Source organism: Podarcis muralis, chromosome 16 (genome assembly GCF_964188315.1).
Source record: "Podarcis muralis chromosome 16, rPodMur119.hap1.1, whole genome shotgun sequence".
Lineage (NCBI taxonomy): Eukaryota > Metazoa > Chordata > Lepidosauria > Squamata > Lacertidae > Podarcis > Podarcis muralis.
The window spans coordinates 37,528,812-37,555,498 of record NC_135670.1 but is presented as its reverse complement, the minus strand read 5'-3'; the positions used below and the strand labels follow the sequence as shown (position 1 = coordinate 37,555,498).

The following is a 26,687-nucleotide window of genomic DNA, read 5'->3' as shown; positions in this document are numbered from 1 at the left end:
CACTGAAATATTATGTAATGGCTACAGAAAAAATAGACCCTAGTTCTGAAAACACAAATTGCAGATTTCAGAAACATTGGTTGGCAGCTACCTTTGGAAGCTGTCCAGACTTGTACTCTTGAAATAATAGGCAGGCGGGTGGGGTGGGGGGTAATAGGAATCACACTTCTTATGAAGCTGCACCACCCAACAGAGTGTAAAAATAATCGTGCACATTTACATTCTCCATGTGTGTTAGCCACTTTTTGTTCACACCTTTAAAATACCAATGTGTCAATATATTTTTTATTTCTTCAGCAACAGAAGGTAACATAACTTTGACAAAGCACCAACCATTCTGTAGTTACTCAAACTTCCACAGGGGGTCACTTAGGAACCTATTCAGCTATGTGGTGGATAGTTGGGATCATAAACAGTAGTGATCCAAACCAGCGCTACTGAAAACCCAGGTGTATGTTGTCTCATTTCTCAGTATAGGAATTTCTAACATGCTGTTTCTGCAATATAAGCAGTGTTTGAGGCAATTTAATTTTATTAAACCACCTAATAATTGGTAAGTTCCAGGATGCAGTTGGTCAGAATGCATGAGGTTTTTTCCTACTCAAGAAGGCTAGTACCCAATATGAAGGCATTCAAAACTCACCTGTTCTAGCAGGCTTTAGACCTAATTGGAACACATTTAATTGTATACATTCCCTTGCTTTCTTGAAATTTTTGTTAGTGCTTGCATTTTAGTATTTAAAGGTTGACTTTATTGTTAACTTTCTTTGATGTTCCTATTGATACAGAAAGCTAGGATATAAATATTTTAATAACATAAAAATAATTAAGGTTTTGCGTTAAAGGATTACTCACTAGGCAGAATTGGAGCTGCAACCTTTTTATCGATTTTAAAACTGCTTAATTTATTAAAAAAGCACCCCAGGTGAATTGAGGAACTTAAAAAGTCTATGTTTTTCATATAACTATTTATGAAAACTGTTGAAAGTCAACTGCTGAGAATGCATTTAATCACTTGTCTAAAGAAAGCTTGGTTGATAGGATGGCACCATAGAAACATGCCCTCCCTTCAATTCTCACACCAGGGAAGGGGTCTTCTGCAATGGCATCTATCAAATATGTCTTCTTAAACAGATGAATTAAGTGAATTCTGAGCTGCAAAGACTCACTTTAGCCACCCAGTTTGCTGTGCTGGAGGCAGTCTGGATGGGGCAGAGGTGTCCCTTCACCCAGCCCTGCCTGGCTTCATATACGTGTATTGTACTTGATTTACTCTGCATCACTGGCAGCTCTATGTATGAACAGACTCCACTGATAAGATACTGCATTTCATGGGGACAGCAGATTAACATTTTGATCACTGGTGCTGAAAGTGCTGAATTAATCATGTTATTAACTTCATGCTGTAGTCACAATCTGATGAAGATACATTGTGAATAAGCGCATATGTGTTCTCTGAATAACAACAATTTAACAGCAAAGGTGGTAAATGCAAGCAGCAAGGTATTTTAGCCACAATCCAGAGTCTTATGTGTTGCTTGTACAGTTGCAAGTGACATTTTTCAACCCCAATTACAAATCTGGTTTGTTATCAAAATTTACAGACTTTCAGCTGTTTGCAATGAGCAAATCAAACAAAAGCAATTGAAATAGCTCAACACAACGGATGCTTCAAGTGGTTTCCCCAAATTCAGCTGAAAATGCAACTTATAGTGGCTTCTCCACTCCCACTATTATTCAACCCCCTGAATAGAATCCTTCAGAACAGCATAAATATAACAGTTGTCTCAAGCACACCTGATTCAACTAATCAAGGGCTTAATTAGTTGCACCAGGTGTGCGTGAGCTGTAACACATGAAATACACAAGTTGGCTAGGGGTTTGCAGAGTGTCAAATTTGGCTGCCTGCTAGAAATATGGCTAAGTAAAGACAATGGTCCAAGAAGGTAAGAGAAGAGAAGATAGCCAGTGTAGTGTAGTGGTTAAGAGCGGTAGTCTCGTAATCTGGGGAACCGGGTTCACGTCTCTGCTCCTCCACATGCAGCTGCTGGGTGACCTTGGACCAGTCACACTTCTTTGAAGTCTCTCAGCCCCACTCACCTCACAGAGTGTTTGTTGTGGGGGAGGAAGGGAAAGGAGAATGTTAGCCGCTTTGAGACTCCTTAAAGGGAGTGAAAGGCGGGATATCAAATCCAAACTCTTCTTCTTCATCACCCTTCACAAACAAGCAGCAGGATACAAAAAGATAGTGAAGGCACTCCATGTTCATATAGACCAGGGGTAGGCAGCCTAAGGCCCATGGGCCACAAGCGGCCCACGGGGTCATTTAACCGGCCCATGAGCTGCCCCCAAACCAAGCTGCCCACTCAGCGAGTCCCTGCGCGCTGCACTAAACCGGCGCACCACAGGGACTTGCTTTCACGGTGCCGAAAATCATGTCTGAGCAATGCCGGAAATTGCGTCTGCGCAGACACCAGAAATCACAGGCGTGCACACTCATGTGCATGCGCAGTCTGGCCCAGAGAGGGATCTCCGCTGGAGTGAACCGGCCCAGGCGAGGTAAACCTTGCCGACCCCTGCTATAGACACCGTTGGACGCATAGTTCACAAGTTTAAAGTTAAAGGAACAATGGTTACACTACCTGAATGGGGCAAAAAAAAGGAAGCAATCTGCGGCAGCAACCAGATTTCTGAGAAGGCAGGCTGGGAAAAATCCTCGAGTGGCTGCAAAAGAGCCGTAGCAAAAGTTGGTTGCAGCAGGCACTGAAGTTTCAGTGAGCACAGTAAGGCACATACTAAATGCAGGAGGTTTCCATGCCAGAACTCCAAGACGTTCACCACTGCTGACCAAAAGCACAAGAAAAGTTGGTTCCAATATGCTCAAAATCATATAAATAGTAGTTTTGAAGCTCTGTTCTGTGAAGCGATGAAACAAAATTGGAACTTTTCGGCCCCATGGATCAGCCCTATGTCGAGGAAGAATAAAGCATTTGTTGAAAAGAACATTGCCTACAATGAAGCATGATGGTGACTTGGTGATGCTCTAGGGCTACTTTGCATCCTCTGGCACTGAAAATTTGCAGTGTGTGGAAGGCAGGATAGATTCATTGAAGTTTCAGGAAATCCTAGGAGGAAACATCACGCTGTCTGTGAGAAAGTTGAAGCTTGGGCATCAGTGGACCTTCCAACAGGACAATGATCCCAAGCATACCTCAAATTCCACCAAGGCTTGGTTGCAGAAGAAGTCCTGGAAGGTTCTACAGTGGCCATTACAGTCACCTGACTTGAACCCCATAGTAAATGTCTGGTGAGATTTGAGGAAGGCAGCTGCAGCATGCAAACCCAAGAATATTACTGAACTGGAGGCCAATGCTCATGAGGAATGGGCTCAGACACCTCATGAGCGCTGCCAGAAGCTGCTGTCTGCTATGCATCTCGTTTGCAGCAGCAAAAGGCTGCTCTACTAAGTAATAAAGATGCTTGTCATGAAGGGGTTGAATAATAGTGAGACTAGATAAATCAGTGTAAAGTTGCAATTTCAGCTTAATTTGGGGAAACCATTTGAAGCGTCCATTGTGTTGAGCTATTTCAATTGCTTTTGTTTGATTTGCTCATTGCAAACAGCTGAAAGTCTGTAAATTTTGATAATAAACCAAATTTGCAATGAGGTTGAATAATTTCAGTTGCAACTATATGCATATAAGGTCGTATACCTACACACACATTCAAAAAGATTTGTTAATTACTCCAGTGCTATTTTTCTAGAAAAAGAGGTGCCAGAACTCACCGTGAACACCACCCTTGTTCTCTTACAATGACAATGGTGCCCACCTGAGAGGTGCTGGAACTGAGTTCCAGTGAGTTTTGGCTGGTAAAAAAGCCCGGCCTATTACTAATAAAATCCTGCCTAATATGAAATAACACAGCACTTCTCTCCTTAACAGATAAAAGATTAGGAGTTTGCATGTTCCGCTTCTACATGCAATCTGCCATTCTTTAAAACCCTGACATTTTATCTCTCATTTTAAAAGTTTAGACTTGCATGGTTTTCTAGTATATAATTTATACTTCTCTCTGCTTTATTGTGCCACTAGATGGCCTTCTAGATCTGAACAAAAACACCCAAACTCATATACAGGTAGCTGTAGTCTATTTTGACAGGTAAATCAATACAAAAAGAAAGGTAGTACCTGGGCAAAGGAGCATGTTAATTGTCCAGAAAGAGCAAAGGGCCAGAATCCAAAGTACTATGTACTTTTCCAATGGGGCTTTAGACCTGTTTTTCTTGAAGAACTGCTCCACAAGCAGCATGCAAATCAGTTGATTTTTTTGCTGGGGGCAGGGGGTTCCAAAACTAGCTTATAGTATTTGTCAAAAATCTATTTGGCACACATACGTATGCCGTTTGGATTCCAGTAACAGCAAAGAGATAGAAAGCAAAATGAGTAACACTTCTCTCTTTTTTTGCCTCACCAATTGGAGTTTTTATAGAGAAATATTTAGTAGTACAGGCATAAGCAATTTTTTTCCAGTACAGTATTACTATCATGTATCATTCATTTCTTATAAACTAAAGAGGGTCAACTGCTATAGGGGTGGTGGGCTGCAATTTGCTAAGGACCCAAGATAAGTAAAGGGCCCCTTTTCCTACCAGAACCACCATTCGTTTTGCAGACAGCATGTAGAAATGAATGAAAGTGTTCAGCTAGGACCAGGAGACCCGAGTTCAAATCTCAATGCATCTGTGAAGCTCAGTACGTGATCTTCGCCAAGTCACTCTCAGTCTTAGCTTCCGCACCAGGTTATGAAGATAAAAGAGGTGGTAGGCTCTGTGTTACACTTTTAAGACCCTGGGAGAAAAAGTGTAAGACAGAGCCTACCACCCCTTTGATCCTCATAACCCTGTATGGAAGCTTAGGCAGAGAGTGACTGGGTTTGAACTCAGGTCTCCCAGTCCTAGTTAAACACTTTGATCCGTATCACGTTACATGCAAAGTGTTGTGGTGCTAGTAGGGCAATGGGCCATTTACTCATGTTGGGTCCTCAGCAAATACAGCCCACCACCATTATAGCAGCTGATCTCATTTTATTTATATATAAGGAAATTTGCAAACTTCAGCTGGTGAATCTGCTGCACTTTTTATTCAGTATTGGTAATATGGAGACCAAATTCATGATGTTCACTTACCCTTATTTCTGAGAAGCATTTTTTTAAAGACTGATATTTTGAAATACTCAGGAGGTTACAGTCATATGTACACTTAAGTGTGAACTCAGTAGCATCACTTCCAGAACAAACAGAGACATCAGCCTGCACAGATGCAACCTTCAGAAATATTTTTTGTACTTGGGTATGAAATAAAGAAATGCAAGATTCCTAATATCTGCCTTAAAATATTTGGTCATTGTTTTTTCAAGCCCTAAAGCATGAAGCTATAATGTTGAATTTTTGAAACAGAACAAGTTCTTAGAATTGGAATTTAGAGCCCCCAAATCTATTTTTATAGATAGGCTTTTAGTTACAAAACCTAAAATGCTCCAATTTTGAGTTCTGCATAGGGGCTAGAATCCTACAGGTACTATCTATGTAGTATGTAGTAGTTGGTTTCAGAGGAAAATACTTGTCTTCAAAACCGGCAAAATAAAAGTTTAAATGTTTTATTTGCTCTTCATAATAAATAAAACCTATCAGTATATTCCAGATCTCATTCAAAATAGAGGGGGAGGGACTTCCCTTAGTGTCAATCTAGAATAAATTTACAAATTATGATATTGCACATATAATCATGCGAACTAATAGAAACCTAGCCTTCAATAACAACATATTTATAACCTTCATCCCTCCTTTACTCTTACAGTACTTTCGAAACAGGACATTTGGGCACAAGTCGACTTACAGGCAGCGTAAGTACATAAGGCCTTCTGATTTGTAAAAAAACAAAACAAAAACTCCAAAGCTTATCTCTAGTTATTCAACTTGTATTGCTCCACTGTTGTGTTACATGTAACCAAAATATATTGGAGGTTTATTATACTGTACACGTATGAAGGACATAACTGACACAGGCAGCAGGTCTATTCTAAATAATAGTTCACGAGAGACTAGTTTCTATGTGATTTTGTTCCATTGTTCTTCTAACATTGCAGCTTTAGGACAGTCGTGAGTCCACTGCTGAAAGTCTAGTCCTTTTCACCATCTCCATAGGGTTAGTGGAAAGGCACCAAAGTTAATACAACTTGAGACTAACCATAGAGTCAACTTTAACAAAGTCTGTGAGGCAATTCAAGAGTAAAATATTTTTATTAGAAAAATGGGGGAAGAATACAAGAAGCTGTAGAAATCCCATTTGGTTATGTTGCTACAACTATTTTCATTCAGAGTCAGGATAGGCAGCACCCGGCTTACACAGAGGTTGTGTTCCAAGGCACCACACGTGTCAATGAAATCACACATAATTGAAACCAATTGAAAATGCCTGCAAACATCTGTCTTTATGACATTTCTGGATCACTTCTAGGTTCGGTGTGATGCATGGTAGGGCTGGGTGATATCTGGTCTTCAACACTGCAATATATCACCAGCTGAACATCACAATATATATCACAATGCCTCAAATAAGGGTGGAGTTATGTAGAGGCACTGGCTGGCTTCACTGTTTTTTATGCATCATGATTTTTGCAGGTGCCTGCTCTTGTGATTCACTGGCCCCTTCATGAGGCAGGGGAGAGCTGAGCTGGCAAGAGTTAACAGGGGCTGCAGGAATCAAGAGAAGCATTGGCTGGCTTTAAAGTTTTTCCCACGTTGTGATTTTTGTATCACATACACACACATCATGATTTGCAATATACTGCCAGGTCAAAAATCATGAAACGGATATCATATGGACTTCAAACCAGTTTTGGACAATATATTGATATATCACTCAGCCCTAATACATGGTTGTACACATACTGAATGCGTGTAAATGGGGGCTGCCTGTATCATGTCACACTTGCTTCCATTCCGTTAAAGTAACACCATTCAATCATTAACCCATATTAGGAAAATTCAAATGTTGCACAAATCATACCAATAGTACAAGTAGTATGATTTTTCTTCTTCCATACCAGCAGGTTCCTTCAGCTGAATTTCCCACATCTTTTCTATTGGATACACAAAGTTGGGTCGCTATTAGAATCAGCTTCCAATGATTCCAATAGTAGAAGAAATGGTCCTAACAATTAAGATAGTCAGGCCCTAAAATCATAGTATTAATACATACAGGTATTATAATATGCTACTTCCAATGATAACTAAACAACATGAGATACATTTGTTTCAGGGTAGTGCTAATAGAGCACACAGGAAATGAGCTGTGGCCTCTATCATAAAGCATGTAAGAGCAGGGCCCCAAGTTTCCTGTGTTACATTAAGCAATCTGGATCACACTACTTCCTCATTTATTGCATACATGTCACAAGATGACATTCTTCTAAAGCAAGTGTGTGTGATTTTACCACTCAGTATTTTCAGTCTTACACAGGTTTTTCCAACCTACAAATACACAGGTGTTTATGCAAAGAAGTTTCCTAACACTGATTTTAAAAGGGAAGGGAGGACTTGCTCACAAAGAAGCAAGTAATTATCCAAGGGTAGGGTGGCCCAAATGGTGACTGTATTCTCCACTTATTTCAGAAAATGTAGCGCCAACTAAAAAGATGATTGAAAGCAGATAAAGAGTCAAAATCTAAATATTTACATAATTTTTGAGCGGAATGATGTAAAATTCTGCTCCTCCCACCCCCAAGTTTTTGTTGTCAAGCTACTGTGCTACAGTGATAAAAGCCATACTTGTAAGAGTTCCCTTGTAAGGCACTAGGCCTTCCTCACAGTGTAATCTCAGCCCTATTTGCAACTCATTAAGAACAGGTGGTCTTCTGTACCAGAATAAGGTCTACCTCCTTCTCACAGGCTAACCAGATGCATGAAGGAAGCCTAGGAAGGCCTAGCATCATGATCACTGGCTTCCAATCAATCTTGTTTGCATTTACTGACATATTTAGTGTTGCTTACACTGTAACACTTTGCTTGGAGGTATGTATGGTGATTGTATAGGCAGTTGTGTATGGTCCCAGGAAGGAATAGAATATATTAAGGCTGCCCAGTGTAGTTGGTGCAGCCCGGTCAGATGGGTGTGGTATTATTATTATTATTAATTATTATTAGCTATCCCTCTTTAGGATCTGCTATGCAGCTAGATGCATGCCAGCCATCCTAGTCTGGTGTTGGTGTTACCATATGCCAGGTCTGTACAGTATAAGCCAACAACTATCCATGATTTGATTGTGGATAAGTAGGCCAACCTGGAATCATTATTGAGTCTTAGGTAGACAAACAGGGATCCAGTATTGACATAGCTTTGTCCCTTCAAGTACTTGTTGCAGCACGTGTCCACTCCCCTCTCCCCACTGTGATGCTGGGTGAATGACACCCCCAAACTTACAGAATCTGAAGGATAGTTGAATACTCATGGGGATTTTCTGGTTGACATGGCACTCATATTAACACTGGTATTGCTTTGGTCAGATTCATCAATAAAATTGCTGAGTGTCCTTGCCAACTGCAGAGCCCATAGGGCTTCCTTGTATTCCAGTGAACTATGGGCAGTGAAGCAGGAAGATCAATAGCTGATAAGCAGATGTTTAGCATAAGAGTTTGGAGGGAACATCCAGTAAACTAATAGGACAGTAATTGGGAGGGGGGGAGTTTTATCCCCTTTCTTGTGAATTGGCACAATTTCTAGCACTCAGTTTCTAGCCTGCTGGAATTTGGGCTGTATTATTTATGCGTGTGAAAAGCCTAGCCAAGATGGGTTGCCACCAGTCCATATGTGCCTTAAAGAGCTCCGGCGGCATCATATCCTCACCTGGCCCTTTATTTAATTTCAGGCTTCTATGAGTGATTTTATTTCTGCAGGGAATACTACTTGCCATTCCAGTAGTTTTGACCAATCAATGGTCACAACAGCAGTCGTTGGTTGCCCTGTCTGCTCTCCAACTAGTTCTGCGTAGTAGTCCATCCAATGTTGTGCCGATATGGTGGCATCTAGGTCAATAGCTGGTACACAAGTGATGTAAATAAATCCTTGTATGAATGTGATTGGGCACATTATTTTGCTTACGATGTGGTTGTACAGAAGATTTACCTTAAGTCCAGCAGAGCTTTTCTGACTGGTGAATTGACTAGTATCTTCTGTCCAAAGGAGGTGGTGGTCTGCAGTGAAAAATGTACACCACATTTTGTGGATAAAATTGCTCAAATTAGCATGGAACTGGATGTGACAGTTAGAACTAGCCTTGAGGAAGTGTCCAGTCAAGTTACTTTGGATCAGTTTCAGTTCTTGCAGTCCAAGGATGTGAACAGCCATATTTCCTCTTGATTCTTGCCCACTATAGTTTATAAAAAAGAGTCAAAGGGGTGTAGCTGGGTGGGTTCAGGGAGTGGTGAATGCCTCATTGTGGGAAAGGGGGAGATACTGTTGGCCCTAAAGAAAGTGGTGGTTTATAGGTGGTATATAACACCTACCAAAATATCCAAAATCTATAAAACAAAATCTAAAATGTATTAGAGGTGTGATCAGTCAGAGGGGACGCTACTTTATATGTGGAAGACCTGTAAGAAAATGAAGAGTTTCTGGGAAATGGTATATGAGGAGTTGAAAAAAACATTTAAACAAACTTTTGTTTAAAAAAAACCAACCACCAACAGAAGCATTTCTATTGAGCATAGTAGATTTAGACATCGCAAATGAAAATAAGAGAGTATTTCTTTATGCAACATCTGCAGCAAGAATACTAATTGCAAAAAACTGGAAAAGTGAAATAGTACCAACAAAAAAGAGTGGCAAGAGAGAGTATTTGTTACCTTGAATTGGCAAAAATGACGAATGCAATTAGGGGACAGTCTAAACAAAAATTTCAAAAGTGGGGAAAGTACAGAGATTATTTTAAAAAAACAGTGCCCTCAAATTAAAACCTGGACTTGCTTCAAATAATTTTTGCAAAACAAAATATAGTTTACAAATACAATATATGGAGAAGGGTAGAAAAGATGAAATGAGAAAGAAACAGTTTATCAAGTTTAAATCAGACCCACGTTGAGGAGGAAGGAAGTCTATTAGAATAGAATAAGAACTAAAGATTGGATAACACAAGTCCGTGTGCAGATTGTGGATTTATGGATATATGTTTATCATTTATGTGGTGTTTTCTTTTGTAGTTTGTTTTCTAAGTGTTTTGTGTATGTGCTATAATAATAAGTTAATAAAAAGCATTTGCAAAAAAAGAAAGAAAAGAAAGTAGTGGTGTATTCCCCACTCAAGAGGACTACCCTGAACCCAGAATTATTGAACAACTAGTGCCCGTAGCGACAATGGCCTTTTGGGGCAAGATGCTGAAGAGGCTGGTGGCAACCCAACTGTAAATATGTTCAAAGGAAACAAATAATCTAGACATATTTCAATCCAGCTTCACAGCAGGATATGGCACTGAAATTGCCTTGGTCAGTGACCTATAAGTGAAAGGGACAGAGGGAGCACAAGCTTGTTAGTTCTCTTTAACCTCTCAGCAGCTTTTGATACTGTTGACCATGGTATCCTCCTGGAACAGCTTTGGGAATCAGGAGCGCTGTGCTGCAGTATTCTTCTCCCAAGAGAGCATAGCCACAAGAGACTATTCTTTAGTGCCTTGGACTTAAGCCTGTGAGGTCCCTCAGGGGTCAATTTTGTCTTTCAAGCTTGTTAACATTTAAATGAAGCTGTTGGAGGATGTCATCAGTGGATCTGGAGAAAGGTGTCATCTAATTCCCTTGGTTGAAGAGGAAAAGCCCTACATACCAAGGAAAAGCACTCAAACCCCTTTGACTTGAAGCTGTGAAAGATTCCAGCCACAGCATATTGATGACACCTAGCACTATATTTTCATACCATCAGAATTAGGAACTGTTCACATGCTTAACCACTGGGTGGAGCTGGTAATGGACTGCAGATAGAGATACCATGTGTTGCAGGTTCTCAAATCCAGGAAATATGGAAACAGCCTGTTCTGGATAGGTTGCACTCCCCTTGAAGGGACAGATGTGTAGCTTAGAAGTACTCCTTGATCCATTTATGGCACTTGAGGCCAAGGTGGCTAGGACTACCTACTTCCAGCTCTTGCCCTTCCTGTACAGAGATAGCCTGGCCACAGTGATCCATGCTTTGATGACTTCCAAGCTGAACTACAGTGGTACCCCGCAAGACGAACGCCTCGCAAGACGGAAAACCCGCTAGACGAAAGGGTTTTCCGTTTTGGAGGCGCTTCGCAAAACGAATTTCCCTATGGGCTTGCTTCGCAAGACGACAGCCCATAGGGAAATCTCCCGGACAGCGGGGAAGCGCGACTTCCCCACTGTCCTTGGACCTCCTCCCGCAGCCCGGCTTCGGAACGATGCTCCGAAGCAGGGCGGGGGGGCGGGAACTCCTCCTCCCTCCGCGTGGCTTTGGAGCATCGCACCGAAGCCGGGCGGGGGGACAGGAACGCTGCCTCCCTCCACGCGGCTTTGGAGCATCGCACCGAAGCCGGGCGGGGGGACGGGAACGCTGCCTCCCTCCGCGCGGCTTTGGAGCATCGCTCCGAAGCCGGGCGGGGGGCGGGAACTCCTCCTCCCTCCGCGCGGCTTTGGAGCATCGCACCGAAGCCGGGCGGGGGGCGGGAACGCTGCCTCCCTCCGCGCGGCTTTGGAGCATCGCACCGAAGCCGGGCGGGGGGGCGGGAACGCTGCCTCCCTCCGCGCGGCTTTGGAGCATCGCTCCGAAGCCGGGCGGGGGGCGGGAACTCCTCCTCCCTCCGCGCGGCTTTGGAGCATCGCACCGAAGCCGGGCGGGGGGGCGGGAATGCTGCCTCCCTCCGCGCGGCTTTGGAGCATCGCACCGAAGCCGGGCGGGGGGACGGGAACGCTGCCTCCCTCCGCGCGGCTTTGGAGCATCGCTCCGAAGCCGGGCGGGGGGCGGGAACTCCTCCTCCCTCCGCGCGGCTTTGGAGCATCGCACCGAAGCCGGGCGGGGGGGCGGGAACGCTGCCTCCCTCCGCGCGGCTTTGGAGTATCGCACCGAAGCCGGGCGGGGGGACGGGAACGCTGCCTCCCTCCACGCGGCTTTGGAGCATCGCACCGAAGCCGGGCGGGGGGACGGGAACGCTGCCTCCCTCCGCGCGGCTTTGGAGCATCGCTCCGAAGCCGGGCGGGGGGCGGGAACTCCTCCTCCCTCCGCGCGGCTTTGGAGCATCGCACCGAAGCCGGGCGGGGGGGCGGGAATGCTGCCTCCCTCCGCGCGGCTTTGGAGCATCGCACCGAAGCCGGGCGGGGGGGCGGGAACGCTGCCTCCCTCCGCGCGGCTTTGGAGCATCGCACCGAAGCCGGGCGGGGGGCGGGAACGGCGCCTCTCGCCGCGCGGCTTTGGAACGATGATCCGAAGCCGGGTGGCAGGCGGGGACACCTTCTCCCGCCGCCCGAGACTTGGGGTGGGAGGAGGGTTTCCCTTCCCACCGCCAACATTCAGAATGCTGTTCTGAATGTTGGCGGTGGGGAGGAAAAACCCTCCTCCCACGCAAGCCCCGGGAACAGAGGGAAAGCGCTGCGCGCCTTCCCCTCTGTTCCCGTACCTGTCCTGAAGGCTTGCGGTGGGGAGAAAAGCCCTTCTCCGCACCGCCAGCCTGGCAAGCTGTTTCCCTAGGAACGCATTAATTGATTTTCAATGCATTCCTATGGGAAACCGTGCTTCGCAAGACGAAAAACTCGCAAGAAGAAAAAACTTGCGGAACGAATTAATTTCGTCTTGCGAGGCACCACTGTATTGCAATACACTTGGGGTCAACAAACTTTTTCAGCAGGGGGCCGGTCCACTGTCCCTCAGACCTTGTGGGGGGCCGGACTATATTTTTTGGGGGGGAATGAATGAATTCCTATGCCCCACAAATAACCCAGGGATGCCTTTTAAATAAAAGGACACATTCTACTCATGTAAAAACACGAAGATTCCCAGACTGTCCACAGGCCGGATTTAGAAGGTGATTGGGCCGGATCTGGCCCCTGAGCCTTAGTTTGCCTACCTATGCTACAGGGCTGCCCTTAAGGACTGTTCAGAAGCTGCACCTAGTGCAGAACACAGCAATGAGACTGCCAGTGGATGTTTCTGGTCAGACACACATCATACCAGTCAGTCTTCTGCAATGATTGCCAATTGACTGTCGAGTCCAATTTAAGTTGTTGACATCGACACACAATGATTTGGGCCCCAATTATGTGATGGAAAGCCTTCTCCCATAAGGAGAAGAAGATTTCTTACCTGCCCTTCACAATAAGATCCCAGGGTGGATTACAATAATAGAAATGAACAATGATAAAAACAGCTAAACCATTACAATGATAAAGCCTAAAACCATTCCAAATGGAACAGAACTGTATAAGTTGAACAAAAGAGGTGAGTCCCACAAAACTAAAAACTGTGCAACTACCACTGTGGAGAGTTCCACAATTTAGGGGCTACCACAGAGAAAGCCCTCTTCTGGAGGTGCTAGAACTACCAGGAGAGCCCACTCCGCAGATCTTAACACCAAAGAACATCAGTAGGAATGGAGACAGTCTTTCAGATATTTGGGGCTCAAATATTTTAGAGCTTTACACACCAACTGAGTACCTCAAATTGGGCCAAGATAGGAGTTTGCAAGTTCTGAAGTCTGGGTTGTGGGGAGACAGCCTGTTTTGGACGGAGTTGCACTCCCAAGAAGGAGCAGATTCCTATATTGGGGATGTTCCTTAACCCAACACTGACTCTAGAGGCTTAGTTAGCCTGAGAGGCTAGGGGTGCCTATTTCTGGCTATGACTGGTTTGCCAGCTGAAATTATTTGGACACTGTAGTCCACTCTAGTAACCTCAAGATGGAACTACGGTACTTTAGTGATTTGGAAACTTCAACTGGTCCAAAATGCAATACGAAGAGAGCAGTATCATGCATTTTGGATCATTTGAAATTTCCAAATCATATTCAAGTGCAGCCTTATGAAGAAAACATTACAATAGTCCTGTCCTTATGAGCTCCAGGTTTCTGTAACTATCTTGTATCCTGGGTCCTTTTCCCAATTCTCAGCCATCTCCCATATAAGAAAACCATCCCAGCTGAACTGACAGCTTTCCCTTTCCTCACAAGAAGCTCATTTGCAAATCACTTGGTCTTCTGAAAAACTGACCATTAAGCCATTGAGTATGGGCACAAAGCACTAAACAATATTTCGTGAGCTGAATACAGGCAATCAAAACCCACATGAATTTAGTGCAGCCTTACAGTCTCCTTGCATGTTATTACAAGGGCAAAAACAAAACCCAGCATTTTACACAATGGTAGTCATTATTTAAAAGTAATTTAGAAAAGGCCCTTTTCACATATAGAATACAAGGAATGCATCTCAGTCCTTCTCACTGGAAAATTAGCAGTGTGGTGATGGGTATGCTCACAGAAAAATACCCTAAGAGGAAAAATTGTGATCTCCTTTACCTTCAGAAATTTATGATCTCAAGAGCAAATAATTCTTGAAACTTTAATCTAGACCCATCTTGTAACATTTTAATGACTCAGAAAATGTAAAGATTTAAGAAAACCATGTCTCTTTTAAATCTTCAGATTAACAAATGTAGGAGTGAGAAGAGAGGACTCCCCAAACTATTGTTAACCCACAGCATTCAAGTATTATTTTAACACATTTCTATACCAACCATCAATTCAAAATTGCAATTAGTCAAGGTCCAGACTGAATTTGATAAGCTCAGTTTTTACCTGCAGCTTAAAGTATTTTGTTTTTCAGAACAAGCATGATTTCAGGAAAGCATGATTACAGTTCATAAAAAGAAAACCACTGCATGTTTTCAACCCAGGAAGAGAAGGCAAGAATGGGGAAGAAGTTAGTTATCTTAAGTTAGTTGGATAGTGCTAGATGTTCTACACACATAGACTGACCCACAAAATGTTTAATTTAAAGCAGTGAGGAAGAGTGAGTGGCTTTTGTTTGCAATTTTTGCATAACATAACAGAAAGCTGAATTTAAAATCTGAATGAAGTGAAACACACTTGATATTTTGAACTATCTGCTACAGGCAAATAGCCAGCCACATTAAAGGGTTAAATTACTGTAATCCAGGGACAAGAGGAGCACTAATGCTTTTTAACATTCTGTCAAATCAGCAAGTTTCCTCCTGAAGATTCCCGCCAAAAGCTGCAAGATATTCAAAGCAATTCAAGCATTCCATTCAGTTATGCATTGTTTCTTTAAAATATGCCAAGAAACAAACTATCGGGCTAAATATATGGAGCTAACCCCAAAAGTCCATTTTCATAAGCTGAGGATCATTTGCCACAGTGAGAATATACCAAGAGACTAAACAAATTATATAGCTTCTTCCACCTGAAGCTATGACAAAACAAAAGATTTTTAGCAGTTCAGTGGTTCCTATTTGAAGCAAATCTATAGGGAAGTCCAAACACAATGGGTTGCAGCCAATGATAGTCCTACACATAGTAGACCTATTGAAATTAATGGACCTAAGTCATGTCTATTAACTTAAATGGGTCTATGTTTGAGCAAAACAGGATACAAGCCTGTAGCACAAGTCTGCGTAGCACAGTGGTTCACTGCAAGCTAGGAAATCCACAGTTCATATCTAAGCTCAGTCTTGAAGTCACCGTGGCTGTATACAACCCACTATCTCTCAACCTAGGCCCCAACATCTGCAATATGGGTATAATACTAGCCTACCTGTATAGGGCTGTAATAAGGATTACCGAGCATGTACATTAAGTGATACAAAATTTCAAAAGTACAGTAGATAATGTTCCGTATCCTTCAAAAGGGATGCAAATCCAGCTAGTAAAGGAAAAAGATTCTCCCAGCCAGAAACACAAGGAGGATATGCATGGTGACCTACATTATATTGACTGTAATGGTAATGGAGAAAGGAGGCAGGATGTGCACACAGGATTTGGCTTTGGGAAGGATGTCGAGAGCAAGCCTGATCTCTCTAGCAACCGCTTGTGCCTCCTTTGTACTCATTTGAAAGGCATTTAAGAAGCCAACCACTTCAATTGTAGAACACAATTGCAGCAGGAATCTCAGGGATACAGACGCCCACAATTGGCAGACTTAACCTTACTCCTGTTGCCACATCAGCTATTTAACAAGGTATATATAAGGACATTTTTCACTAAGTCACCTACTGAGAGGAAAATGTAAGTAGCCAGGGAGTTTAAGATGTCTTAGGAAGTACATTCACCAAGTCTGTATTCCAATACTTATTTGCAATTCAACAGAGTTGACGTATTTAGTTCAGAACACACAGAAAAAGCCATTTCCCATCACCACCTTAAAAGAACAAAGAACACATATGCAAGAGTGTTTACTCTGAAGTAATATCACAAATCAGTAGCATTTACTTCATAGGAGGGATACTTAGGATTGTTTCCCTAGTCTGCCAGCAAATGGCAAGGCACTTCACTTAGGCAATCTCTTTATGCTCTTTCCTCCCACAAAGACCAGAAGCATGACATTGTTCAGTGTTTAACAGGCAGTCCGCTCCTCCAATTTGTTCCTGAAAAACAGGTTTTACTGCTGGAGCAAATCTTGGTACATGGTGGTGGAATGGAATGTCTTCACTCTCCACAGAGACTGAAAAGACAACACCCGCCTCCTGCTGCTGAATATTTTACAATAAGACAGCAAACAGGAGACTCTTATAATAAGCCAAATATTTTAACCACCTATTATGGGTTATTGCTATGGTGGGGAAGAGGAATGTCACAAATTGGGATTTCACCTTTATATATTTCCACTAAAAGTAGAAGACACCCACCCCTTAAATCAAGGCATCCAGATAATACATCTTTTAGAAAGAGCTGTAATTTTTTGGTTAGCCTTTTTAATAATGCTGCACTAAAGTTTCCCAGAAAGGAACTCAAGGCTTTGCCAGTTTGTTTTCTTAAAATTTCGAGTAACAATGCAGCAAGGAAACTACTAGCAACCTAACGTCCTCAGTATCTCCTGTCTGGGCTGTCGGCTCATTTCTTCAAGGAGAGCCTCCAAAACTGGCTGTCTGAAAAAAGCAACACGCAACCCCACTCTGTTTGGAGGGGGTGGTGGTGCTGCAGTGTTAAGGAAAATCCTTTAAGCAAAGCAAAGCCATTTAAACGGAAATATGCCTGGCAAACCCTACCTACTGTAAACAAGCAGAGATGCCATCAGAAAGCCCACTCTCGTCTGACAACAGACCACGCATTCCCTTGTCAGCTCCTCCTCCTCGATCATCGTCGAGCTCACCCTTTCTAGGGTTCATGGGGGGGGGGCGAGGAAAAGAAGAAAAGATTAGCAATGCCGGGAGACCTGTTTTGAGACACGTGGTAAGGAGTTAGAGACCTGTTCAAGAGATCAGTCCCAGGACGGCTTCTCCAGCCACTAAGCCAGCCAGCAACGCCATGCCTGAGAAAACAGTCTCACTGCACTGCAGAAAGCCGCTCTTTGCATTTACCAACTGATTTAGAGCCTTTATCGAGCTGCTTGGGTTATGCAGCAGCTGCCTGCCCACCACAGTCTTCATTATTCGCATGCAAAAGAGGAGGGGAAAGCCCGTTTTCAGGTTTCTAGACACAAAGGACCAAGGCCGCCTTTGTCTTCTGCTAAACCACAGGAGCGCCCTGTGTCTTTAAGAGCCGGGCTGCTCGCCTGCCCCTGGCCTTCCCCCCCCCCCCGCCGTCTTCCCCCTCCCTCCCTCCCCCACCCCCGGGAGTGCCGAGCAGAGCAGCAGGCAGGAGCTGGAGCCGCGCCAGGATCTCCTCTTACACGCAGCCTCGCGCTCGCTCCTACGTTTCTTCTCGCTGCTGCAAAAGCACTTGCACGAAATGGCAACCGTCCTCTCTCTCTCTTCCCCACCCCCACCAGTATTAACAAGGGGGAAGCAGACAGAAGAAAACCGACCCTCTCACTCCTGCTTTACTTTTTACAAACCTCACACACGTTTTTAAAAAGGGGGGGCGGGAGAGAGGAGAGAGAAAGGGCTCTGTCCTGCATTGCCCGATAAAAACAGCCTTGGCGAAATCAAGCGTTGGTGCTGCCCCAAAAGCAACAGCCGCAGCACAGAGAAGACAGCCGCCATTACGAAACCCGGCTTGCTCGCCCTCAATATGGAGCAGGAACTGCGAAGGCTGCCTTGAAAACGAGCCTCTTTTCACGGCACCAAAGCCAGAGGGTGACTTGGGTGCAAGAGGCAGTGGCTATTTCTGCAAATTAAATCTCTCTCAAAGCCAGCTGGAAGTTTTGTTGTAGCTGCAGCTCTGGAAAAATCTGCTGCTGTGAAATAGCAAGCGCGTCACAAGCTTTCCCAACAAAACCAGTACAAGGCTGCCAAGCGACTCTTCTTGTGCAGGGAAAAAGAAACCTCCATTTTGGATTTTGTTTTTCAAACCAGGAGCCTCTCAAGATAAAAGAAAACTCGTTTACAGTACATATTAGCAAACCAGGGTCTCCCTTTACTGCTCAAATTGCTGTTGTCCCCGAAACGCCTCTGTTGTAAAATGAAAAGGAAAAAAAAGCCTGCAGTAACTAGAGGGAGAAAGACTTCAAACTAGTTCTCTATCACTTGCGTTTATTTGTTGGTTTGCCTTAAAAAAATATCCCACCTCTGCCTGCAGATTGACATTAGGGGAACAGTTTAGCATATATGTAATGCCATTATGGATTTGCAGAGAGAAGCTCTTGAAATCAACAAGGATGCAGCCAAGCAAAGCACTTTGTTACAGGAGGCTAAAGAAAGGAAGTAGCTTTTGGAAATAGATATAAAAAATAGATTCTGAATATGTACTTTCAAACAAGAACGTTAGCTACCTTTCCCCCCCTCCGAAAGTAACTCGGATATCCGCCTTGGACGAAAACATTTGCTGCATAGGCCTGCTCTGTTTCACTGCAAGGGCAAAAGGCTTTACTTACCCGCACACCATAGTTGAATGCAGTTCTGAAGGTGAAGTTGTGGGAGTCTGGGGTTGGGATTTTTTGGGGGGAGGGGGGATAAATAAATTTCTAAATACTGTATACGTTAAGTTCTGTATCATCACTTCTATTTTATAACCTTGCAAGTTATTCGATCTCGTTCAGATTTTTGTATGGCTTTTGATTAAAAATAAGTTAATACATTTACTTATTTCGACTAATAACATAGTTAACTTTTTAAAAAGACTCCGGACTTCAATCGGTAAATTCCTCTGACAGATTTACTCTGCACATAAGGACGCTGCATGTCTTTCCTTCCCCTCTCCCACTCACATTTTTAACATGATCTCAAACATAAATCGCTACATGTTAGTGTGAATACACCTGGTTAATAGTTACTGTATGTAAACATTTTAAGCATCTCTAGCTAAATATTTTTTATTCTTAAAAAGTATCTCAGAAGCAATTGGTTTAGATAAACAAGACAAAAAATGACATGCAGATGAAGGCTGGAAAAATAAATTAAAGGAGAACTCCAGTAACATTTAACATGAAAAACTACACTTAGCAAGAAGGACAGAATGGATTGGGTACTTACAATGTAAAAGGAAAAAAACTTTTCCTAATGATTTTTTTTGCAAGAATTCACGTTTCCTACATCTATATTTAAAACATTACCTTGTTAGCACGAAAGGATTTAACTTAAAAGATGGCCAGGTATTTAGTGTTTAATACAGGAAGCTACATCTAGAGATGTATTTGCTCAGGCAAAGAAAAGCTTTCAAAAACAAACACCAAAAATACATATGTATTTACTTTTTTGGTAACTCAAAATTGTTACTGCTGACATAAGGGCGTGCCATGACCTAGTTATATACAAGACAAAGATGGGTTCCAAATCAAAGGGAAAAATCCAGATCTTTTTATAAAATCTTCCTTCTTCCTTTTAGTCCTCTAAATGTTGTCAGACATTAACACAGACACTGAGAAGTCCTGAAATGGATGGTTGTGGATTCATTCAAATCAAGTATCCCCTTTTGGAACAAAGGAAAACCCAGTTGGCCATTTAATTCCATTGCAGAAAAATGGCTGCCTGATCTGTTGGCCTCTCCTTAGCTGTCTGCTGAAGGATGTTTTTAGATCAGCGTCTAATAACTCAAGCCCAATGGAAGCTGCGCGCTGATTGGCTGCGCCCGCCTGGTGCCTTTAACCAGCCAATTACCTAAGCACGGCCAAATTACAAACCAAAAGCACAAGTCGAGCTAAAACAACACGAAGCCCCAACAAGGCGACCCCGGGAGGAAAGGAAGGCGAAAGAGGGAGAAGGGAAGGGAAAAGAAGGGGGGGGGAGATCCAAGGGAGCCTCTAGCTGAAACAAAATGGAAGGTCCGACCTGATTGGCTGCGCAGGACCTTTAATAAGCAAAGCTGCTACTCTCCTTCCTCCCTCCTCCGAAATTGACAAATTGTAACAAAACGGGGGCGCCCCCCGCTTCTCCCCATTCATCGGAGGTGGAAACATTGCCGCGGCTTCTTGCAAAAGTATCCCTGCCAAGCTCGCTGCCCCGGTTAGCTCCCTGGGATGTAACTTGCAAAAGAAAAAAGGGAAAAAGAAAGAAAAGAAAGGGGGAGGGGAGGAGGGAAAAAAAAAAAAAGCTTGAGCCTTTTGGAGCGCCGGGTGTCTTGTGGGGAGGGGGTTTCTTTTATTTCCCTCCCCATCCCCGTCCAAAAAAGAAAAGAGGAAAAAAAGGCGGTGGGGGGGCCCTTGTCCCACCTATGTCCATCTTGTTTAGGAACAGTTTGGCGCTTAGGTAAATGTAGCCAGCAGATTCCAAGGGGATTTGGCCCCGCCGCTAACTGGGAGGAAAAGCCACGGCGGGGCCGCATCCTGCTGGGAAAAATGCATGGCCCTTTATTTGGGGCGGGGAGGCGCGGCCGGGCGGCCGGGCTGGGGGCTTTGCAGCGCGATGCAGCTGCTGTGAATGTGCATTCGGTTGAGGGCGGTTAGCCATTAGCCGAGCTCCATAGCGGTGAATTGTGGGATGCCTGAGAAGCAAGCAGAAAGCACACACACAATATGTGTTGGCTCGCAAAAAAAAAAAAAAGAGCGAGCGAGCGAGGAGGCAGGAGGCTTTCAAAACCCATGTAATGTAGCCAGCCCAATGTGAGCAGAGGAGCTCGCCTTTCGCGGCCAGGAGACGGTCGGGCACCGAACAGCGATGTCTTTCAAAGAGATCAAGGCAGGAGAAAAAGCCAAGCACCCCGAAGACCATGGCAAAAAGCAGAGTTCAAGTGAGATGGGTATTTTCTCTCTCTCTCTCTCTCTCTCCTCCTCTTCCTCCTCCTCCTTTCTCCCTCGCTCTCTTTCTGGTCTCGCTGCCTGCACCCGGGAGGGGGGACACGGGGGGACACCCCGGCTCGGCGTCTGGATGTGCGGTCTTTTCCCTTCCCTTCCCCCCACCCAGCTTGACGGTATTGCGAGGGGGGGAAGGAAGCAGTTCAGAAACGGGAATCTTTCATATATGTCTTTTTTTTTTTAACTTCGTTGGTTGCCCCCGCTTGCTTTCTCCTCAGGTTGGATCAACGGAATGGAGAGCAGCTCCCAAGCAAGCACCTCTGCCGAGAAAAAAAACCACCATTGGAAAAGTTACAAGTTGATTATTGACCCAGCTCTGAAAAAAGGACAGCACAAACTCTATCGTTACGATGGGCAGCATTTTAGCATTCCTGTAAGCGGTCGCTATTTTTTACAAATGAAATGTATTGTGATATTCTCTTCCCCCAACCCTGGTTTGTTTTATTCTAGTACCTCGCCGCCCTTCTGAAGGGTGGGTGGGAAGGAGGAATTCTTAATGACCTGAAAAAATGAAGATTGCTACAAAATGTTCAGGAAACATATTAAAGTTACACCCCCTGACAATGTAGTCTGTCAGAATCAGAAGATAAAACCTGCATCTTCCTTTTCCTGTGATTCCCTGCAGAATTGCTATTTGACATGTGTGTGTCTGCCCTGCCTGGAGAACATTCTCCTCAGTTTTAAAGGCTGTGGAGTAAACTTCCAAATTTCATGGGGTTTTTGGTTTTTTGTTGCCTCCGTGGGTCGTGTCTTTTTTCAAGCTTCATTCAATTTACTCCCCTCTCCTCCTCAGAACCCGGGTCTTGCCCCAGTGGATTGTGTCAGAGATCCAAGGATAGGGCGAATATGGACCAAAACGAAAGAGCTGGAACTCTCTGTCCCTAAATTTAAGGTACATGCATTGAGAACTGTGGCGTCCTTGATATAAATCTAATTGCATCTTTATTTATATTGTTGAATAATTAGTTCACCGGTGTTATAAAGTTGCAAAATACAATTGAGCTTTCTGCCTGTCAAAAGTGTGTTTTCTTAATAACTCAATGGAGTTATTTAAAACAAATTTTTAAAAGTTATTGCTGAGGCAAAAGTTTAGTATTTGTCTGTAAATTGCAGTGGAAGGGAAATACCTTGAAAGTTCAGTAGTTGCTTCTTAACCCTCTCTGCTCCAGGTGATGTGATTGCTTACAGTCCTTAACTTTGCTCTCTCTGGCTTTTAATTTCCTACTGCACTGTGTGCAAAAACAAACCTACAGATTGATGAGTTTTACGTGGGGCCGGTTCCTCCCAAACAAGTCACTTTTGCCAAGTTGAATGACAACATCCGTGAAAACTTCCTGGTTGACATGTGCAAAAAATACGGTGAAGTGGAAGAAGTGGAGATCCTCTACAACCCTAAAAACAAGAAGCACCTGGGAATTGCCAAAGTGATCTTTGCCACAGTCAAAGGAGCCCGGGATGCAGTGCAGCATCTACACAACACATCGGTCATGGGCAACATCATCCACGTGGAGCTGGATACGAAAGGTGGGGAGCTGGTTCTGAGCATCTTCTTCCTTCTGTTTGCTGCTCTTCCCCGCCTCTCTCCTGTCCCGTAGTGAGATGCATTTGCAGATTGGATGGGGAGGGCTAGTAATTAATTTAAGGGTGGTGGTGGAAGCTATTAAATGACTGTCACTGCATTTCCCCCTCAATCTCTCTGCTTTTCTCTGGGCCTTTGCTAGTCACGTGGAGCTGAATGTGTTGTCTGTTGCTAGGAGACAGTCCTGTAATTTACAAAATGCTGCCATCCTCTCCATTTCACTCAGTCACTCATGCTGACACTTGGCTTGCCAAATGGTCCCCCTTTGCCCCTTTGCCAAAAGTACCTTTTGCACTTAGCTGATAACACACCCACCCACACCTATAGATATAGAAAAATGAGGCTAAAAATCATTTTAGAAAATGCCTGAAATGTATCCTAAAATAATACTCTAAATTAGATTCCAGCAATGTTCTTGCTTTTATTTAATCATCCCATTGCGGGCATTTACATATGTACAAGAGGCGCTGTAAAAGTGTATTTTTTTTCTTCCATTGTCTCTTAAAGGGACAGTAACACTCCAGATATTGAAAGTAACTGGTCTGTAGTGCTAATACCTTCAGACAGAAGCAGTGTAGCTATGAACTCAGCTTTTATTTATAAGTTCCTCAAACCATACTGAGGCTGCAGTCCTAACCCCAGTTACCTGGGAGTAAGCTCCACTGAATTCAGCACAACTGACTTCTAAGAAGGCATGGTTAGGTTTGCTTCAACATTTAAATTTTTTTGGTGTTTTTTTGCTGTATTTTTCTTTTTTGCTAAAGCAGTGAAGCATATATGACCAGCATGTGACTTTTAGCATATAAGTGCTAATTTGTCCCCCACCTCTGCCATAAGACACCTTTCAGTTTTGCAGCTTAATTATAAAAAAACCCTAAAACTATTTTAACCCTTTAAAGGAACATTTTGGAAAGTATGAATAATTAACATGTTATGCACAATGGGACAGTTTCTAGTCCCTTATCTTTAAAAGTGCTTATGCTAAAATTTTAAAACTGCAAGTGTTCTGAACTCCAAAACACATTTGACTACGTCTTGTATTTTTAGTTGGTGCACTGCTGAATCTCCAGCTGCAGTTAAATGTTCCTCTGCATGGTTTCTCATGTTGTGAAATGAGGATTCATCTATGCATGTTAGATAAAGTTATTAATAAAATGATAAGAGAAAATTGTTAGAACAGGTCAGTTATCATCCAGTCTTTTATCAACATTTATTCTGAGTTACTACCACATCAGGACATGAGAACCACAGCTTAACTATCTGTAAAGTGGTATAATCCTAAATTTTATTGGAAATATATTTGACTGAACTAAGTCAGGCTTACAGCCAAGTTGAGAATCAGGAATATTTAACGTAACTGCTTTATAGTTTGAGCTGCAGCTGTGTTAAAACCTGTGTTGATTTTTAAATGTATTTTTAACAAGTTTTCTGTAAGCTTCCAGTGCTAGCCTTTGAAATCCTTATGATCACATCCTTCTTGATTTCTGACATTTCCACTATTTGTGACTTAACTAGTTTCCAGACTATCATTGTTTACATGTAATACTAGATATAAAAAAGCAGAGGAACAGCTGTTTGGCCCACTCTAGCCAACTCTTTTATAAAGTTCATTTTTTAAAAAGAAAACCTGATGTTAAAGGGAGTACATGGTATCTAAACGACTGTTTTAACTGTGATTTGATGAACTCAGAAGACTAAATTCTAGAGAACATAAATTCTGTTCACAGGCTTTAGAATAAAGCTCTGTAGCTTTAAGTGAGTCATGTGAGGTGAAATTTAGACCTTGGTCTAAGAGCTTTGCTGCTGCTGCTGTTGCTGCTTTTTGTGTGAGATAAGGACTCTCTTGTGTTGTACCTTAGTTTTTGTAACTGGGGTAGTAATTGCCAATTACAACTAAAACACAGGATCAAATAATTTAACTGTGTTAGGAGCTAGTGTAGGCGGAGGGACCAAGCAACAAACAAGGAAATCTCCACTTAAATTAATTCAATCATGCAGACACCTCCCCCACCCTCTCCCCAAGCCTCAGTCCTTGTAGCTGCAAGATGGGGAGAAGATTGCTGGCCAAAGGATAACTAAGATAATGTATGTGAAGCCCGTGGAGCACTTGCAATATAAATAAGTTTATTTACTGCATGTCTGTACCAACCAATAAACGAAGTTATCTGGGTGATTTGCAGTAAGGGCTAAAAGAATACAACAAAACAATACCTAAAATCTAAAACAGAGGTTACTAACAGGTTCTTACACTGCAAACCACTGCAGGGGGCTGCTTTACTACTAGCTTGTTCAGCACTTGCACCCTGGGGCACTGGATGCTCCTGTTTTATTACTGCAACAACACACCAGTGGATGCATACAAACCGCCCTGTTAACTCACATCTGAGGCCCCCTAGTGCCGCTGTGTCCAGCCAGGTGCCTTTGAGGCTCCCAGGCAGTGCGTGGTGGCGGTAGCCTTCTTGCACTGTTGTTCCTGAATGGCTGGGATTCAGAGGTATGCTGATTCTGACCCTGGAGGTAAGACGTGGACAGCCTTATCCTCCATCAATTTGTCTGATCCATTTTTAAAGCTGTCTTAAGTTAATGGACATCACCACACTATGTGGAAGTGAATTCCACAGTTCAGTTATGCATTTTGGGAAGAAGTACTTCTTATTGTCTGCCATGACTCTCCCAGCATTCAGCTTCATTTGATGATCCCATTGGGTTCTAGAAGTATGAGAGAGCGACAAAAACTTAACTCTCTTATAAACCTTTATCGTGTCCTACTTTACACAAGGGACGCGGGTGGCGCTGTGGGTAAAACCTCAGCACCTAGGACTTGCCGATCGTATGGTCGGCGGTTCGAATCCCCGCGGCGGGGTGCGCTCCCGTCGTTCGGTCCCAGCGCCTGCCAACCTAGCAGTTCAAAAGCACCCCCGGGTGCAAGTAGATAAATAGGGACCGCTTACCAGCGGGAAGGTAAACGGCGTTCCGTGTGCTGCACTGGCTCGCCAGATGCAGCTTGTCACGCTGGCCACGTGACCCGGAAGTGTCTGCGGACAGCGCTGGCTCCCGGCCTATAGAGTGAGATGAGCGCACAACCCTAGAGTCTGGCAAGACTGGCCCGTACGGGCAGGGGTACCTTTACCTTACTTACTTTACACACCTTTTTTCTAAACTAAGAAGCCTCAACTCTTGTAATCTTTCCTCATAGCGAAGGTGCTCTGTCCTCTTCATCATTATTGCAAGCCGCTTTGAAGTTTTATTACAGTCAAATGTTAGATAAGTATTGTGAAATAAATAAGTAATAAATAATTGTCGCTGCCCTTTCCTGCACCTTTCCCCAGCTCTACAAGTATTCTTTTTGAGAAGTGGCAAAGAGAACTGTCCACAGTACTCCCAAGTGTGGCTACACCATAAATTTGAATAAATGCACTTCAATATTGACAGTTTTATTTCTTGCTGACATGAATAGAACTGTGCTTAGTTATGGCGTGTGTACCCTCATCCCCCGCACGGCTCGGCTGCTTGAATGGCATTGTTCCGGTTGCACTGGGTTGAGTTATTGTCTGTATAACACCATAACTTTGGAGAAGGAACTGGTTCCTGCTCTGTTTTCTCTTTGCACAGCCGACCCTGGGATTGAGCTGCTAGTGTCTTGGACCCTAAAATTCTGGCAATAGTTTGCTGGCTGCACAACAAGGCTAGCTGTTTAGCTGTGCAGACTGACTT

The 26,687-nt window shown here is 43.5% G+C and overlaps 2 protein-coding genes across 7 annotated transcripts in view; one reads left to right on the top strand and one right to left on the bottom strand.

The window, feature by feature from the left end:
- The window catches only part of RHOF (ras homolog family member F, filopodia associated), a 35,384-nt gene extending 15,777 nt beyond the window's left edge, over positions 1-19,607 (bottom strand). Inside the window, exons 1-2 of the mRNA XM_077920837.1 lie at positions 19,040-19,607; positions 17,278-17,382 (exon numbers count right to left, since the gene is read on the bottom strand). Of these exons, the coding sequence (XP_077776963.1) occupies positions 17,278-17,382; positions 19,040-19,161 (227 nt within the window). The 5' untranslated portion in view covers positions 19,162-19,607. The remainder of the gene's footprint in view (positions 1-17,277; positions 17,383-19,039) is intronic.
- A 22-nt stretch (positions 19,608-19,629) lies between these two features.
- The window catches only part of SETD1B (SET domain containing 1B, histone lysine methyltransferase), a 52,366-nt gene continuing 45,308 nt past the window's right edge, over positions 19,630-26,687 (top strand). For 3 of the 6 annotated variants that reach the window (XM_077920833.1, XM_028709288.2, XM_028709287.2), the window contains exons 1-4: positions 19,630-21,330; positions 21,613-21,767; positions 22,188-22,286; positions 22,648-22,918. In XM_077920833.1, the coding sequence (XP_077776959.1) occupies positions 21,258-21,330; positions 21,613-21,767; positions 22,188-22,286; positions 22,648-22,918 (598 nt within the window). In that variant the 5' untranslated portion in view covers positions 19,630-21,257. Of the gene's footprint in view, positions 21,340-21,612; positions 21,768-22,187; positions 22,287-22,647; positions 22,919-26,687 lie in introns of all 6 variants that reach the window. The other 3 variants (XM_028709286.2, XM_028709285.2, XM_028709284.2) reach the window with 1 other exon arrangement.